This window comes from Vombatus ursinus, unplaced genomic scaffold, assembly GCF_900497805.2.
Source record: "Vombatus ursinus unplaced genomic scaffold, bare-nosed wombat genome assembly UNPS02014798.1, whole genome shotgun sequence".
Taxonomy (NCBI): Eukaryota; Metazoa; Chordata; class Mammalia; order Diprotodontia; family Vombatidae; genus Vombatus; species Vombatus ursinus.
In genome coordinates, this window is record NW_020954576.1 from 30,982,572 (window position 1) to 31,000,351 (window position 17,780).

Sequence of the window (17,780 nt, forward strand, 5' to 3'; positions counted from 1 at the left end):
TAGAGGAATTGTCAACATAAAAAATAGGGTCAATGCTTAGAGGAATTATCAACATAAAAAATAGGGTCAATGCTTAGAGGGATTGTCAACATAAAAAAAGGGGGTCAATGCTTAGAGGAATTGTCAATATAAAAAAAAATGAGACTTTCCATCCAAAAATACCATCCAGCTTCCCTTTTACTACAAACAGCCTGACCAAACCTTTTGTCAGGACTTGACCATCCCAGAAGTCCACCCAACCCTTGCAGTATACCCTGTACCCTTTGCAATTTGTGACTGAGCTCAGGAGCTTCAGAGTTGTTATATATGGTGACTTGGTATCATGAGATATTTACTCAGCCTCTCTGGTCAGAATTATCTCCTCTGATGCCAGCACCCACTACTCAGACCAAAAATCTTGGAATTACATTTGACAATTTTTTATTCTTCAACTCACACATCTTGTTGTAAGGGTGAGATAGAGTTCCCTTGCTCTCACTCCTGTGTCAGGCTCAGAGCTAGGATGATCTCAGTCCTAAACAGGGCAGGAAGAAAAAACTGCTTGCATGTAGCCTCCAAAAGCTTCTTCTGCCTGAAGGGATATTTCCAAAAGCCCTTTACTCTACCTTGCTTCTGTTTCTGATATTTCTTTGAACAGACTCCAGAGTCAGCATTCTTTCCAATTATTATGCTGCCTCACAATGTAAGACACTGGATAATCAGACAATTCTCCCAGGATGTATCCTGAAGCCTAGAATTCAAAGCCCTATACCTCTCCACTTATTCTTAATTTTCCCCCTTTTTTCCAGAGGCAGATAAGCTTGTGTTCTTTTAAATTCTTTATTAATTTCAATATATATGCCTTTTTTTTTGGTTCGGACAAATTCTACCACTGAAATAAAGCTTTGAGAAACCCTGAAAAAGAAAAATGAATTCTTATCCCAAAAAGTGAAGAGTGGAACCTTTCTTCTCCCACCCACATCCCCCACTTCATTGTGGCAGAGCACCTGCAGTCCCGAATAGCATTGGTAGAGGATAGTTTTCTAGGTACAACCAGATCGTTCATATCTGGAGCACTGAGGGTCATTTGGTCATTGTCCCACATTATGTTGATCAGCACTAAGCGAGGCTCCTGCCTTGCAGTGACCATGTGACCATCTTCCTTAGTCACCAGCCAAAACCTACAGAGACAAAGAAAAGAAAAGTTTCTATCCCATCCTTACTGGTTCTCTGATCTCCTCCTCTTTCACTGTGAAAACATCGGAAGTGTCAACAGCAATGAAATGCCATGAGGCCCAACAACAGTTTCTAGAGATTGGCTGCGTTCCCCGGAAACCTCTTGGATCTGGACCTGGAGCCAATAAAACCTGGGTTTGAATCCCACCTCTGACATAGTTATGTGACCCTGAGAAAGTCACTTAATCTCTCATCTGTAAAATGATGAGCTCCAAGGTCTTTTCCAGCCCTAAATCTATGATCCTATGACATAGGGAGGTGGACAGAGTATTTGAGTTTGATCCAGGAAGAGATCTGCATTCAAATCCTGCCTTAGCCACTTACTAGTTTTGTGTCCCTGAAATCATTTAACTATTCTTGGCCTCAGTTTCCTCATCTGTAAAATAGGGATGATAATAATAGCACTTAGCTCACAAGGTTGTTGTGAGGATCACAAATGAGAAAACATGTATAAAATGCATCATAAACCTTAAGGTGGGGGCTAAATAGCGATAAAATTGCTAGCTATTATTATTAGTTATGAGAGATGTGTTCCCACTAGACATAGTCCAGGAAAATCATCAATTTTTCAGATGCCAAGAGGGGGAAAAAACAACTTAGATTGGAGATTGTATCTCATGAAATATGATAGAGTCTACAGAGGGACAGGATTTGTTATTTTAGAGGTATAAAAAACTCTCAGGTAAGAAAATTCCCTCTAACAATGGGTCAGCAACTTTTCTGTTACATAGTGTTCAAGAGTTGCCTGCAACATAGAGAAATGACTTCCACAGCTTCACACAGCCGGTAGGTGTCATCTGGCTACTTGAACCCAGGTCTAACTGGCTCGCTCTCCAGGACAGCTCTCCGCCTCTCTCCATAAGGTAATTTATTTAGTGAGCTTGAAGGACTTCATTCATCAGAAGCTCCACCCTCCTCCACCTTCTTATCCCTGACCCCATCCCCCAACTCCCAACTAGATACGTTAGACTTAAATAAGAATAAGGAAAGAGCAAAGTTCTCAGAGAATCCTTTGACCTGAAATGAGATGGGAACATTCCAGATTACACAGGATTACTGCCACAAAATGAATCTCTTAGGTAAGGATCCCAGGCTTCTGCATCCAAGGGTCCACAAAACAACCTCTGGGGAGGAACTGTGATGGAGTGAGAAGCACACTAGATCTGGAGTCATGGTACCTGAATTCAAATGTTGACTCTATCCCTTAGTACTTGCATGACCTGGAATTAGACAGCCTCTAAGGTCCCTTAAATCTGTGATTCAAATTCTGTTCTGCCAAATGTACTTGACTCCTCATCATGAATCATTCATGTGCTTATTCAGTATCCTGAAATCCCTCACTCCCTAGACCTTGCTTAAGAAGCAAAGCTTTACTAGTACAAGGTTGGTAGAGAGGTATACTAAGATTCTCAAATTCATGCGCTGCACAGAACATGGCATAAACAGGAAAGTAAATGGAGGACTGGGGTGTGTGTGTGTGTGTGTGTGTGTGTGTGTGTGTGTGTTACAAAGTAACCATCATGCTCCCCTCTTCTTTTGTTGTTTTGTTTTGATTCTCTTTCTCATGGTTCCTCCCATTGGTTCTAATTCTTCTTTATATCGTGCCTAATAGGAAAATATGCTTAACATGAATACATAAGTACAGCCCATATCAGATTGCACGACATCTTGGAGAGGGGGGAGGAGAGAGAGGAGGAGAAATTTTAGAACTCAAAATCTTATGGAAGTGAATGTTGAAAACTAAAAATTAATAAATAAATTTTTTAAAAACAAAAACAAAGTAATCATCAGAGGAAGTCTTCAGAAGACGCTCGTCCTCTAGCATGGAGGTGCTTGCCAAGCCTTTGTCTTCAACAGCCTCCTCTTTCTCTCTCACCACTCCTTCCCCTGTCAATTCCTTCTGTGTTCAGACCTTCACCTACCACGTCTTTGCAGATGATTCCTCCCCTTAAATCTACCGCCTTGATCTCTCTTCTGAACTCCAGGCTCACTCTTCCATCTCCTCTGGTGGCAATCACCACCTATGTGCGTACCCTTATCTCCTCATACCTGGATTAATGTAATAGCTTACTGGTTAGTCTGCATGCCACAAGTTTCTCCCCTCTGCTCTGCATCCTCCACTCAGCCTCCATAGTGATTTTCCCAAAGCACAGGTCCACCCATGTCACACTGCCCCCCACTCAATAAACTCCAGTGGCTCCCCATCATCTCCAAGATTAAATCCTCTGATATTCAAAGTCTTTTATAACCTAAGTACACACACACACACACATATATATGATTTTTTTTTGCTAGGCAATGGGGTTAGGTGACTTGCCCAAGGTCTTTGTCTGAGGCTGGATTTGAACTCAGGAACTCCTGACTCCAAAGATGGAGTTCTGTCCACTGCGCCACCCAGCTGCCCTTCTAAAAGACACGTTAGGACTTTTTTTTGTGAGGCAGTTGGGGTTAAGTGACTTGCCTAGAGTCACACAGCTAGTATTATGTGTCTGAGACTGGATTTGAACTCAGGTCCTCCTGACTCCAGGGCCAGTGCTCTATCCACTGCACCACCTAGCTGCCCCTCCTTTCCCATATTCTTATACTTTACAGCACCTTCACATACTCTTTGATCCAATGACACTTACCTCCTTGCTGTTCCTCAACAAGATATTCTGTGTCCTAATTCTGGGTATTTTCACTGGCTGTCCCCCATTCCTGGAATGTTCTCCCTTGTCATCTCCACCTCCTGACTTCCCTGGCTTCCTTCAAGTCCCAGCTAAAATCTCCTCTTCTGCAGGAAGCTTTTACCAATTAATTCTAGTGCTTTTCCTTTGTTGATTATTTTCTATTTATTCTGTATAGAGTTTGCATATCATCTCTCCCCCCGCTCCATTACACTGTGAGTTCCTCAGGGGTAAGAACTATTCACTGTTTTAAACCCCAGTACTTAGGACAGTGCCTGGCATATAGTAGGTAATTAACAAATGTTTATCTACTGACTAACTGATTACATGACATTTTCTCCACTTGGATATCCCATAATCACCTCAAACTCAACATGTCTCTTTCCCCTAAACATGGGGAGATTCCCTTAAGAGGTTTATCTTTGTCATTTACAACCTCTAGAATGTGTACTGTGCCAGCAAAATCATCTAACTGCCTGCATGCAAATCATGCATCAATGATTTTAAGTTCCAGAACCAGATCATAGCCAACCAGTATCTTCATTTCCATATAAATGCTGGTTATCACCATCATCATTATTGTTATTGTAACTATTTTAATTAGGGAGACAAAAGACCACAGTGCTCATTTGTAGGAAAGATAGCTTTGGTTTCACTCAAGAATAGTATGTCTTTCCAATATTATCATCTATTACTGCTCTCCACACACTATTCTTAAGTGAAACCAGAAAGCTATCTTCCCCACAAACGTGCACTATGGTCTTTGGTCTCCTTAACAACAACTATAATAGTAACAATAATGATGATGGTGATAACTAGCACTATTTTATAAATATCATCTCACTTTATTTTCACAACTATCCTAGGATGTAGGTTCTATTATGATACTCATTCTACAATTGAGGAAACTGAAGCAGACAGAGGTTAAGTGATTTACCCAGGGTTACGTAGCTAGTAAGTGATTAATGTCAGATTTGAATTCACGTATTTCTGACTCCATGTCCAGTGTTCTATCCATTGTACCACCAAGCTCCTTCCATGTATTTGTTCAGGCTGTGAATAGTAAGAACTGACTTTTATATAGCACTTCACATAATACCATCTCATTTGCTCCTCAAAACAACTCTGTGAATTAAGAACTACAAAGCAGCAATCATATAAATCACAATGCCTGGGAATTACGAAAAGGATGAACACACTAGTTGGTTATGACCTGGTTCCAGAACTTAAAATCATTGATGCTACTTTGAGGGCATGCAGACAGTTAGATGATTTTGCTGGCATCGTTTACGTTCTAATGGTTATAAAGGACAAAGCAGGACCTCTTAAGGAAATCTACCCATATATTATTCAGGATCTTAGGTCAACTTTAGAAGAAGTGGGAATCTCTACTCCAAAGGAATTTTGGCCTAGACAAAGCATAAACTCTTATGGATGGGACTCCTGAGGATTGACTGGTAATGCTACTTGATTATACACATTTACTTGGAGATACTGATGATAAAAATGTTATTTGAACATGTTTTTCTTTGAGTTCCTGTCTGTATAACATTTATTTGGACCTTAAAAAAGGGGAAACAGTTTGAACTTAAAAAAAAAGAACAGATCCCACCTGACTATGAATCCAGTGTTCTTTCAACTACACCATGCTGCCTCTAGACTGAGTGTCCTCTTTTAGTCTTCTCATCTTTAATACCCAAACTAAATGCCACTTCCTTTGTGAAGTCATCTGATTCCCCCATCGGTAATGACTTTTCTCCTCACACCTCATATAGTCCCTTGTTTTGTAACTCAATAAAACACTCATCTTATAATATCACATATTATATTCATGTTGGTGTGATCCTTACAGTATTCTATAGATCACATGAGGCCAAGGGGCTAGGCTAGGTAGCACAGTGAATAGAGCACTGGGCCTAGAATTCAAAGACCTGAGCTTAGATCTGGCTTTAAACATTTACTGTTTGACCCTGGGCCAGCCTCAGTTTCCCCAATTATAAATTGGAAATAATAACAATACCTACTTCATAGGGTTCTTGTGAGGACCAAATGAGATAATATTTGTAAAAAGCTCTTAGCACAGTGCCTGACACATAGTAGATGCCATATAAATGTATATTCCATTACCCCCAAGGAGAGCATCTTTCCAAACTTTCTATGTCTCTCCAGTACCTAGCACAGTACTCTATATATAACAATTTCATAATAAATGTATTTTATTGTATTCTTTTTATCATCTGAAGACTTCTAAATATGAGATGAAAGGAGAAGCATGATCTCTTCTAAAATGATTTTCCAAGAGTGCCTGTGAAGTTTCATTCCACAGTGAAATGTTTTGAATATCTTGAAATGTCTTAAATGGTTTAGGTATGAGGTCAAAAAGGAATGGAGAAAATAATCTCTTAAATTCCTTTTTGTCTCTATAGGCATAATACCATTCACTCTCAGATTAGCTGAAAGGTTACATGCTTGTAATTACAGCTGAAAAAGTAGGAAACAAAAGCTATATGTAGTGATAGACAGATTGATCGATGAGAGAGAGAGAAAGAGAGATGTGCTTGTATTGCCTTCATAATCCTATTCAAGGATAAAGATGAAAGGTAAAAGATGTGATTTCTATGTTACCCCAACCACAACCTAAAGAAATAAATGGGTAATAATATTTATCGCTTTCTGCTCAAGTAATAAACTTTATCACTCACTACAAAATGCTATTGCCCAATAAATTAGTAGTTATTGCCATCCTTCTATATTTGGAAATAATGGTGTGAGGTTATTCAGGTCCATATTACCAGAAAGTAGAATGTAGTCATAATCTATATCGGTTTACGACAAATTTGTTTCAAATGTTAAAAAAAATTGTTTCACATTTAAAACATTATTCCAGCTTTATTTAAAATTATGGTGCCCTTGTACCTAGAACACTGTGTGGTAGTAATGTTCCCTATACCACAATAAAGATATAATAGAGTTACATAATGTTCAGAAAAAGGCAAATGATTATGGGATGGGAGGAAGTTGGGATATTGGATAAACTAAAAAGATATTAACTCCTCAGTCAAAAAAGGTAAACTCTGAAGACATTATCAAAATTTACAGGGAGCCTGGTAAAATCCTAAACTGAGAGATGAGGCTTGGTAGAGATTGGAAAAGCTGCAGAAAAAAAATCTATTTTGGCCAGATAAGATATGGAATCTTGGTTATTTTACTCAGATGAACATTTTAAACTTGATTTGTAGATCTAAAACCTGTGCTGGTGAGAGGGCTTTCAAATATATTTTGCCCTCATTGTTTTAAGGGAAGGGAGATTTAGAAAAACCTGTGAAGTAGCTGAAGGGATAACAACCAGCCCTACACACCAGCTATATGAAAGTTTGACTCTTCTGTGAATAAAACTTATAACGCTTTGTAAAAAATTGGGAGGGTAAGGAGAAAAAGAAGAAAAAGGAAAGTCTCTCTCCTTTCCCTTTCTGATTGTGGCCAAAATTGGAGGCTGGGGTTGGGGGTGGGGGGTGGGAGGACAAGATAAAGGAAATATTAGAAACCAGTGGAATAAGATGGAGTCTGAGATGTGCTTGGAAGATTAATTAAGAAAAAATATTGTAACTTGATTTCAAAGTCAATACAGGCAATCATATAAAGTTAGGAGAAATTGGATAAGCAAGGTACTGGTAAGTGTTTAATTAAAATCTGTTATGTACTACCACTTTTAAAATCTTTGGCAGTGGACTAGCTGGAAAAGAATGAATCTCATGATATGAAATGCTTGGAATTGATGAGGTCTAGAGGTTTAGGGGTGCTGGAACCCAAAAATCACAACACAGGCCCTGCCTGAAAGAATTCGACCCAAATCTTCTTCAGCCAGAGAAAAAGTTTATTAGAGATAAACTATACAGGCCAGACTCTTAAGGAATTTGAACATTAGTGACGCCCACAAGGACAAGCAGACATGAGGAAGTCTCAGAGTTTAAATGGGGGCCAGGGTGTATCTTATATACCCTCAAGTAATTTGGGTGACTAGAGGAGGGGCTGAGATCTGAGTGACTGGGGGAGGAGTTTAGGGAGAATTCCAGATTGGAACGTCTGGGAATAGATAATGAAGGGAACTGAAAGGAAGAGGTTTGAATGGGGTCTGGATAAAATCAAAGGTGGGACTAGGGCTTGCAAAGAAAGATAGGGAGAAAAGCCAGGGAGTAGAAGATAGCCTCAGGTAACTATTTGAGACCAGAGTGAGTTTAAAGGTTTTCTGGGACCGTAGACAAATGGGAGCCAAATTCTTTTTGGGGCAAAGGGCAAAGGTCTCAGTTTGGGCCCATACCCCATCAGAATAAACAGCCTTGTGTAAAACATAATGCTAAATAACTGAAATTATAAATTGAGGTTCTGTATGATATCATTTGGAAAATAGATCCAGGTGTAATTGAATTTATTCTGGTCTCATTTTAAGTGAAATGTATTATTTATTATTATTATACTATATCAGGAAACTTGGCTAGCTATGTGGTTTTAAGCTAAGTTACCCCAGTTATATGATTTGTAATGTGTTTAAAGATAATGCCTAACATTAATTTGATAACTTACCGTATTAGAAAGATTGTTAGAAATGTGAATTATTCTTTAACTTTTTTGGGTTATGGATTTAAATTATTAGAATACTGATGTAAAAAAAAATAATAATCAGTAGCAGACTAGCAACTGAGTTAGGATGTCATTATTTTAAAATTTCAGGATCTAGCCTCAACCTTAAGTGGTTAAAGTGCAGTGATTTGACTTCAGTTAAGAACTAGAAGTTGCAAAGGAAAAGATTTTTAGAAATCAGTCTGTAACCAGCTATAATCTAAGAGTAAGGTTAGAACATCTGGTTAATTATGTCCATTCACCTTTCAGGATAAATCTGCAGGAAGGCCTTATTATAATATGGTAAAGATTTTGGTTATTATGATTTGTGATTATCATTTGAAATTTTAAATTTTCCTTGTACTGTTCAAGTATTTAATTATTATTTAATTCAACTCTTTAAGTAACTCTGAAAGCTCTTGAAAATTTCTGTCTGGAGAAACTGGCCACGCCCTGCCAGCATTAAGTCAAATCCCCTAGGTCTCTCTGCCTAGGCGAAAAGTAGCAGTACAACTTAGAGCATTTTAAGCAAACCTGATAACAACAGGTGTGAATTTAAACTGTTCGTAAAATTTTATATGTATTTCCGGGGGCAGCTAGGTGGCGCAATGGATAGAGCACTGGCCCTGGAGTCAGGAAGACCTGCTCTCAAATTCAATCTCAGACTCAGTAACACTCACTAGCTGTGTGACCCTGGGGCAAGTCACTTAACCCCAATTGCCTCACAAAAAAAACCAAAAACAAACAAACAAACAAAAAAATGACAAAAAAAAAACCCTTTATATGTATTTCCTAGTATAAGCAGCTTGAAATTCCTGGAAGATGAGAATGGAGAGCTGGAATGCTCCTTATCTGGGCAACTCTTTATATAATAAGTCTCAAAGGGAGAGGTTTCTTCCTTCAGGAAGCTGAGGAAAAGGTTATTCAGAGCTGGAAATTGTCACCAGGTGTCTAAAAAAGGGGGGGAGATATGAATTTATGGATAATAATCATTTTTCTTTTAAAGAGCTAGGAGTATTTAGATTTAGAAATTAGGCTTTAGAAATTAAAATGTTATCATTAGTGATTATAAATCCAAATTTGATTTGATTTAAGCCACAATCTATCTTGAAGGAAGTAAGAATGGGGTCTGAGAGTTCTCTCCTTATCAGTATCATTATGGTAAATTACAACCTAACATGAAAAGATATTTGTTTGTTGGCATTAAGAAATTTATTAGCTGTATGGCCCCAAGAAATTTCTATTTACCTCAGTTTACTGTTCTGTAAGGGCCCACCTCCCAGGGATGTTGTGAGGACCACATGATTGCAAAGTGCTTGGAAGAAAGGGCAAAAATTATCTGAATGCTGTTTTTATTATCTCTTTAATTAGGCATAAGTGCTTCATACTTGATAACTTTATATGGGTTTTTAGATGTTATCAGTAAACAATGCCAAAGTTGATGAGACTGATGAGGTAGAAAGGAGGGGAGGCAGATGGAGCAAGCAGGATGCAGGAGGTAAGACAGGAGATAAGATGCAGGATGTGACCAAAGCATGAAGGAAGACTATGCATTGAAGCCCCCCCACTGTGGACTTACCTATGTGCTTACACAAAGCACCCCCAACTCCATGATATTTCAGAACAGCCCGTCCCCCTTTCCTGTTCTTCTTGCTTATCTGTATAGCAAAGACACCTCCATACCACCTGATATTCCAGGCATTCCAGAGTCACGCTCGCCCCTCCTCCCATTCTCTTTCTCCCCTTCCCCCTCTCTCGTCAAACTGTATTTAGACCAGACACCTAACCTGTCTAACTGCTCGGCCTCCCATGGGATCTGGTCCGATTACTATGTTACTCCAATAAATGCCTTTCTTTAACTTGGGAACTGTCAAAGTGAATTATTGCAGAACACTGGGACCCACCCATCTATTCTTCATCAAGATGAATGATTTTCTGTGTAAGGTAATTTGGAAGCACCAATTCACCTGAATTGGTAGTGAGTTTGTTTCAAATTTGAAATACATACTATTTAGGGTATTTTTATATTGGCAAATTTTCTTATGTTGTGTAATTTGGTAAACAATTGTATCAGCTATTTTGTTAGAAAAGCAATTTCTCTTATAATCTAGATGTTGTTAGAGTAAAAGAATTGTACTATCAAAAAAAAATGAATGGGTTAGGAAGCTGTTAGGTCATTCTATCAGCCCTGCTGACCATGTGTTATAATATTCTGAAGTACTGTAATTTATGAAATTATAAACTTGTGAGTTTTGCCTATATTAAAAGAAAATTTCACCAAAAATCTTACTTTGGCTATTACTTATGAAAAATTATGAGACTGTTAACTAAGCTATTTGGAGTTATTGTTTTAATCAAGTATTTGCATAGGTATTTTAAAAGGAAACTTGGTAATTGTACAAAGAAAAAATCTTGTAAAATCTCCTTTGTAAACCTACAAGGATTCTTAGAACCATCTACTCATAAATTCTTACCAACCCTGGGTAAGAGTTTTCTGTGTTGTGGAATTCCTACTGAGTAAATGGGAATCTTTACACAAAATGGGCTTATAATTTTCAAGCTTGCTTCATCTAAGGGTTGTGAAAAATAATTTCTCTTGGTAATCTGTGTCTTGGAGACTCAGAGTTCCATCCTGCCAGTCTTCTGCCCAAAGTTGTTTAGAAGGACATCTCTTGATAATGAGATTGCATTGAATTTTCTTATCTTGGTCAAACTCCAGTCTAGGCCTGAATTGATTTTATCCTACTCGGATTTAGGTGGAGACAGACTCCTAAGACTAGGGGTGGTATTTCCTTTGATGGCAAATTTTGGGCCCTTTGATATTGACCCCTCTGGACTGAGTTATCTAAGGCATGTACTCAAGACCTCCTTTTGATATGACCCATCTCCTAGTGTGTTGACCAATCACGGTTGATTGGCACCCCTTAGGAACACCTACTCTTGGAAGGGCATATAGGGCTGTACTCCAAAATCCCAAACCAAGCCAGTTCTGAACTGGCCTCCTTAAGGGGGCCTGGTTTTGGACTGAACTTCCATGCAAGGCATGTCAAGTCAGCTTGAGAGAAATTAAACTGTGGATACATGTACCCTAATTTCGTTTGTCTCTTTCTTAGAATAAATAAATTGGGGTTCACATTAATGGTGCCATGATGCAGATTTAGACTTAGATTTTTTTCACTCCAACAGTACTGAGGCTTGGCACCCATAGGCCTTTTTTCCTAAAGTCCCAGCCCAGAAAGGTAGATAAGTCTTATCCCCAAAATCCCTGCTCTTTATCTATTGGACCTCCCATTTTTAGGTTGCAGTCTGTTTTCTTTTTTCTCCAAGTGATTCTGGGATCAGGGACCTCAGAAAAAAAAAAGGTCTCCTCTGAAAGATATCCTCTGTAATTGGCTAGAAGTCAGAGTAAATTGGCATGTGATAACTCTGAATTTTGACTGATAGATTGTATTGTAATCTGAATCCATTGAAGGCTAAATTGGTTTGTCTTAAAACAAACTAAGCCTAAAAAGCCAACAAGAAAATTAGATTCATGTGCACTTTGTCTTGTCAGGCTGTTTCTGTCTTTGTGTGTATTTGTAAAATGTTTCATGTTTGTGGTTAAAGAAACTTCTAAGGAACTTAAGGTCTGTAATTAGAGAGAAAACATTGGGAAAGAACTACCACTTAGGCTTTTGATAGGAGATTAAGACTCTTTTTTTGGGGGTCCCAACACTGGCCAAGTTGGAATACCAGAATAAAGTTAGATAATGAGTAATGGAATCAAAAAGCAGGGAGAGACTCTCCCAGAAGTTAGTGAAAGGTGAAATCAGAGAATCAAGCAGCCTTTACTGATAAGGATCTAGAGCATGCAGCCCAAGATAGCAAGGACTGAGAAAGGGAAAAGCTAAAGGTTTGAATTCAGGTTTAATCAGATCCCAAAGCTCAAGTTTGTACTTTATGTTTAAATTAAATCTAGAAAGCTGTCTTTGCCCCCTCCTACCAATATATCTGATATCACAGCAATGTATTTAAAACTGAAAAAAAAAAAAGGTTTTCTGTCTTTTAAGCATTAACATTATAAAAGCTGTTTGTGAAAGGTATGGGGAAAGTACAGTTCTCTTGATTTGTAAAATGTTAGGCATTAACTCCCTCCAGATTCTAATAGGTTGAAGAGAAGCAGAACCTAAAGTGGGGAGAGGATATATATATATATTTTAATGTGGAATGTAAAGGAAAGTGGAAGTAGTCTGAGTAATGGCTTTGAAAAGTTAGGAAAGAGAAATAAATGTTTGAGCAAAAATATGACAGGTAGAAAAAAAATGGTTTGGAAATAGATGGGGGTGGGGTGGTTTGCAGCAAGCCCATGTGCTCTAAGTGCCCCCCATCCTTGATTAGTTGTTCTGGGTGCCTTTGTACCAGCTTTGGATGGTTTAAGCATATTGAGAAGGTGTGAGGAAGTTTGATTTTCTTTTAAGTAGAAGGATTGAAAATGAAAATTTTGTAGCTTGATTTGAAAACCGATAAAGTTTTAGAGGAATTATGTCCACCCACCTTTCAGGATAAACCTGTAGGAAGGCCTTATTAAATTTAACCTTACATAAATATTGGCTATGGTAAAGATATTGATTATTGTGATTTGCAATTATTACATAAAATTTTGAAATGTTTTCTTGTACTGTTCAATTAATTATAGGAACTCTGGAGGTTTTCTGCCTGGGGAAAACTGACCACACCCTGTCAGCATTGATTCATATTCCTCAGGTCTCTTTGTCTGGGCCAAAGTCTTAGCTAACCTGATGATTATAGGTGATTTTTAAAATGTTTGTAAAACTTATATGCATCAGCCTGAATTCCCAGGAGCATGAAATGCTTGGGGTAGCTTTTTCATCTGATAAGCCTCAAAAAGGGAGACAGGACTTGAGCTCTTTTAAGGAAGTAGAGAAAAAAAAGTGGGGAGGAGATATTCAGACCTGGGAATATACAGCCACAATGTCTTTTTTTTTAAGGGAATATATGAATTTGTGGATAATATGTCCTTTTAAAGGGCCAAGAGTATTGGACTTCAAAAAAATATAGTTAGAAGATAAGACCAGCTGTATCCCGTTTTACTTAGTTACTTTTCTAGTGGTTGTTTAAATTTTACAGAAACAAACATTTTCGTTATATCTCTCACACACAACCATCATTTCGCATTCCTTCCTTTTCTCCATTTTGAAGCTACCCTTTGGAAACCCTTTATGGAAACCCCTACTTGTGAGGAGGACATGAAGAGGTGTGCATGCATGCATCTTCCACAGCTGCCCTTCTGGTGGAGGTACACCAGCAGCAGCACTTGCCTCACCCTCCTCTACTGAAGGTCTGACCTTCTGCACTTTCCCTGGGTCTCACCTAACTGTAGGGGAGAGATGGCTTTGCATTGCTTTTGTAATTAACATTCAGAACTTGGGAGGGGGAGAGATTGTGGAAAGACCACTACCCTTCTGTTTTAGCCATCCCAAGGTGAAAAAGCCATCCTCTATTGCTGTCTAATACTCATAGCACACAGAGGCTTTATACTATTTTGCTGAACTTGAATCTAAAGGTAATGAGTGAAAATGAAGATGGAGTTCCATGATGGTGGTGATTCACATACAAAAGAGGACCATGGATGTTTCCTCCACAAGACGCATTGATCAGCATGTCTGGACTTGGAGCATGATCTCACAAGAAAGAAACACAAAGTGGCGCAGCTAGGTGGTGCAGTGGATAGAGCACCAGCCCTGAAGTCAGGAAGACCTGAGTTCAAAAACAGCCTCAGATCAAACATTTGACACATACTAGCTGTGTGACCCAAACACTTGACACATACTAGCTGTGTGACCCTGGACAAGTCACTTAACCCCAATTGCCTAAAAAAAAAAAAAAGAAAGAAAGAAACACAAAGCAAAAAGATTCTAACCAAGAAATGGAAGAAGTCCATTCCTGATGCCTATAAAAAAAACTTTACCCCCATTTCTACCAGACTTATGAATATTAGTGCAGCAGTGCTGTGTAGTCTACTCTTATTTCCTTGGAGACATAAAATCTTGCTTCTCTCTTACTGACTTCATCAGCAGATTTTCTTCTTATCTCTCAGAGTCATATGATTTTGAACTAGAAGGAAACTTTAAGATCATTGAGATTAAAATGTTATTATAAATGGGGAAACTGAGTCTCACAGAGTTTTAAGTGATTCAGCAGGACTCTGCAGTAGATAGAGTGATGAACTTGAAGCCAGGGAGACCTGAGTTTAAATTTTGCCTTAGATACCCACTAGCTGTGTGACCCTGGGCAGATCACTTATCCTCTTTGTGGCTGTTTCCTTCTTTATAAAAATGGGGCTAAAAATAGCACTTACCTCATAGGGCTATTATGAAAATCAAATGAGATAATATATGTAAAGTGTTTTATAAATTTTAAATCTTTGTGTAAAAGGTAGCTATCATCATCATCAATAGCTAATTAGAAACAGAATTAAAAAGTAGGTCTTCTGACTCCAAATGCAGTGCTCTAGTTACTACACTATGGCAATCCTATCACTCTAACAGTGAAAATCCATTAAATTATCAACCATAAAAAAATATTAAAAATGTTTATCTTTAGTGATTATAAATCCAGATTTGATTTAAGTCTATTTATCTCAGTTTACTGTTCTGTAAAGGGATAATAGTGGAACCCACTTCCCAGGGATGTTGTGAGGATCATATGATTGTACAATGACTGGCATACGCTAGGCACAACATTATTATTATCACTCTAATTTAATGTAATTGTTCCATACCTGATAACTTTGAAGTAGTTTTAAAATACCAAAAGTAATAAGCTCAATAATTTCTTTATGTGATAATCTGAAAATGCAACTGATGTCACCTGAAATTTATTATTTGTGTTATTACTGTATGTCTCAATTTTTAATCTGGATTTTGTTGCATATGAATTGGACCTTAAAAAAAAGGATGATAAAATCTTTTTGAAAATTGTTAACATTTAATGAAGTCTATTTGGCCATAAACAAGTAATAATAATACTGATATTTACTATGGGAGCAGATTTTTCATTTGAAATCTTGGCTATTATGAAAATATATAAGGTGGTTTCAGGTTGTAGTTTCAAAATATTAATGATGAGATGAATGATTCTCTGTGCAAGGTGACTTAAAAATGCATTTACCTAAATTGATAATGGGTTGTTTCAGGTTTTTTAAATATATTATAATGTGTAGGGTACTGTTACATTTCTAAATTGTGCGATTTGGTTAACAATGGTATCACCTACATTGTTAGAAAAGCAATTTCTCTTATAATCTAGATGTTGTTAGATTAAAAATTATACTGTCAGAGAAAAAGAGAAAAATAAATGGGTTAAGAAACACTCTATCTGACCATGTGCTGTAACATTTTGAAGTTCTGTAATTTAAGAAGTCATAAACTTCCAAGTTTTGTCTATATTTAAAAGGAACTTTCAGCTAAAATTATTTGGTCCTCACTTATGAAATTTAAGATTGTTAGCTAAGCTATTTGGAGTTATTGTTTAAATCAAGTATTTGTAAAAGTATTTTTGTGAAAGGAAACTTGGTAATTATGAAAGAAAGGGCCTTGTAAAAACTCCTTGTAATTAATTTAGTTTGTTATAATAACAGGAAAGCTGTTTTTTAGAACGGGAAATACTTTTATGAAGAAACATTTCGTAAAATCTTTTGTGTGATTTTTAGAAGGCTTACTAAATTTCCATTTGCAAGCTAATTTGTTGCAAATAATGATTTTATATTGATACACATGTATAAGATTCGATTCCTGAAGTGTCTCGTTCTTTCAGATTAAATATGGGTAGAGAACAATAAATAAGCTTGAGAAACAGAGATGCAAATCTATTAGAGTACTAACTCATGATCTTAATGGAAATTTGATTTTATTCATGATATTGTTTAATCAGGAACTAGAACAGGAGTAGGAATGCATGCAAACCATGATAGTTATATTGTGAAAAAAAAACATAGACCAAAAAAAAAAACCTGAAGAAAAATTGAAAAAGTAAAAAAAAAGTATGCTTCAATCTGTATTAAGACACCATCGAGTCTTTCTCTGGGGATGAATAGTATTTTTCGTCACAAGTCCTTCGGAGTTGTCTTGGATCATTGTATTGCTGAGAATAGCTATGTCATTCACAGCTGATCATCTTACAATATTGTTGTTACTCTGTACACAGTACATTTCACTTTGCATCAACTCACGTAAGTCTTTCCAAGTTTTCCTGAGAGTATCTTGCTCATCATTTCTTATAGCACAATAATATTCCATCATAATAATATAGCACAATTTATTCAGCCATTCCCTAATTGATGGGCATCCCCTCAATTTTCAATGCTTTGCCACCAGAAAAGAGCTGCTAGAGATATTTTTGTACATATAGGTTCTTCTCCTTTTTGTTTTTATTTCTTTTGGGATACAGACCTAGTAGTGGTATTGCTAGGTGAAAGGGTATGCCCTTTGGGCATAGTTCCAAATTGCTCTACAGAATGGTTGAATCAGTTTCAACTCCACCAACAGTGTATGTCTCATTTTTCCCACATCCCTTGTACCACCTGTCATTTTCCTTTTCTTTCCTATTAAGCAATGTAATAGGTACAAGGTAGCACCTCAGAATTCTTTTAATTTGCATTTCTCCAATCAATCATTTTTTTCATATGGCTATAGATAGCTTTAGTTACTTCATCTAAAAACTGTATTTTTTAAAAACTGTATTATCCTATCTAAGAAAAGAAATTTTAAGTGTAGGCTGATGGGTGTATTCCTGCTCATTGTATTTGTTCAGACAGGCCCTGGGAAAATGTTAATTCTCCTTATTATCAAGACAGGTGATATGGAAATTGATGTCTCTTTGTCCAAGATTTGAGTGACCTAAGTCACATACCCCAACATAGCCCACCTCCCATTTGGTTAAGCAATCATAGTTGAGTAAGCACCCTTCAGGAATACCTCCTCTTCAAAGAGCATATAAACTATGACCCCTCCACCATTAGGGGTCTTTGGTCTAAGAGACATGGCCAAATGATCATTCTTTTATTAATAACCTGCTGGCCTTATTAATAAAATGATTAAATTCACCAGAAACTATGTCTCTTGAACTTTTTAATCATCATACTATTACAACTACTATTATTACTACTACTACTACTACTAATACCATCACCGCCACCAGTACTACTGGGGCTGCTGCTGCTGCTGCTGCTACTACTACTACTACTACTACTACTACTACTACTACTACTACTACTACTACTAC

The 17,780-nt window shown here is 37.4% G+C and overlaps 1 protein-coding gene across 2 annotated transcripts in view; it reads right to left on the reverse strand.

Moving 5' to 3' along the window:
- LOC114049539 (mitochondrial amidoxime reducing component 2-like) overlaps positions 1 to 17,780 on the reverse strand; it is a 42,860-nt gene that overhangs the window by 21,935 nt on the left and 3,145 nt on the right. For both annotated transcript variants that reach the window (XM_027870778.1, XM_027870777.1), the window contains exon 2: positions 987 to 1,160. In XM_027870778.1, coding sequence (XP_027726579.1) covers positions 987 to 1,160 — 174 coding nt within the window. The remainder of the gene's footprint in view (positions 1 to 986; positions 1,161 to 17,780) is intronic.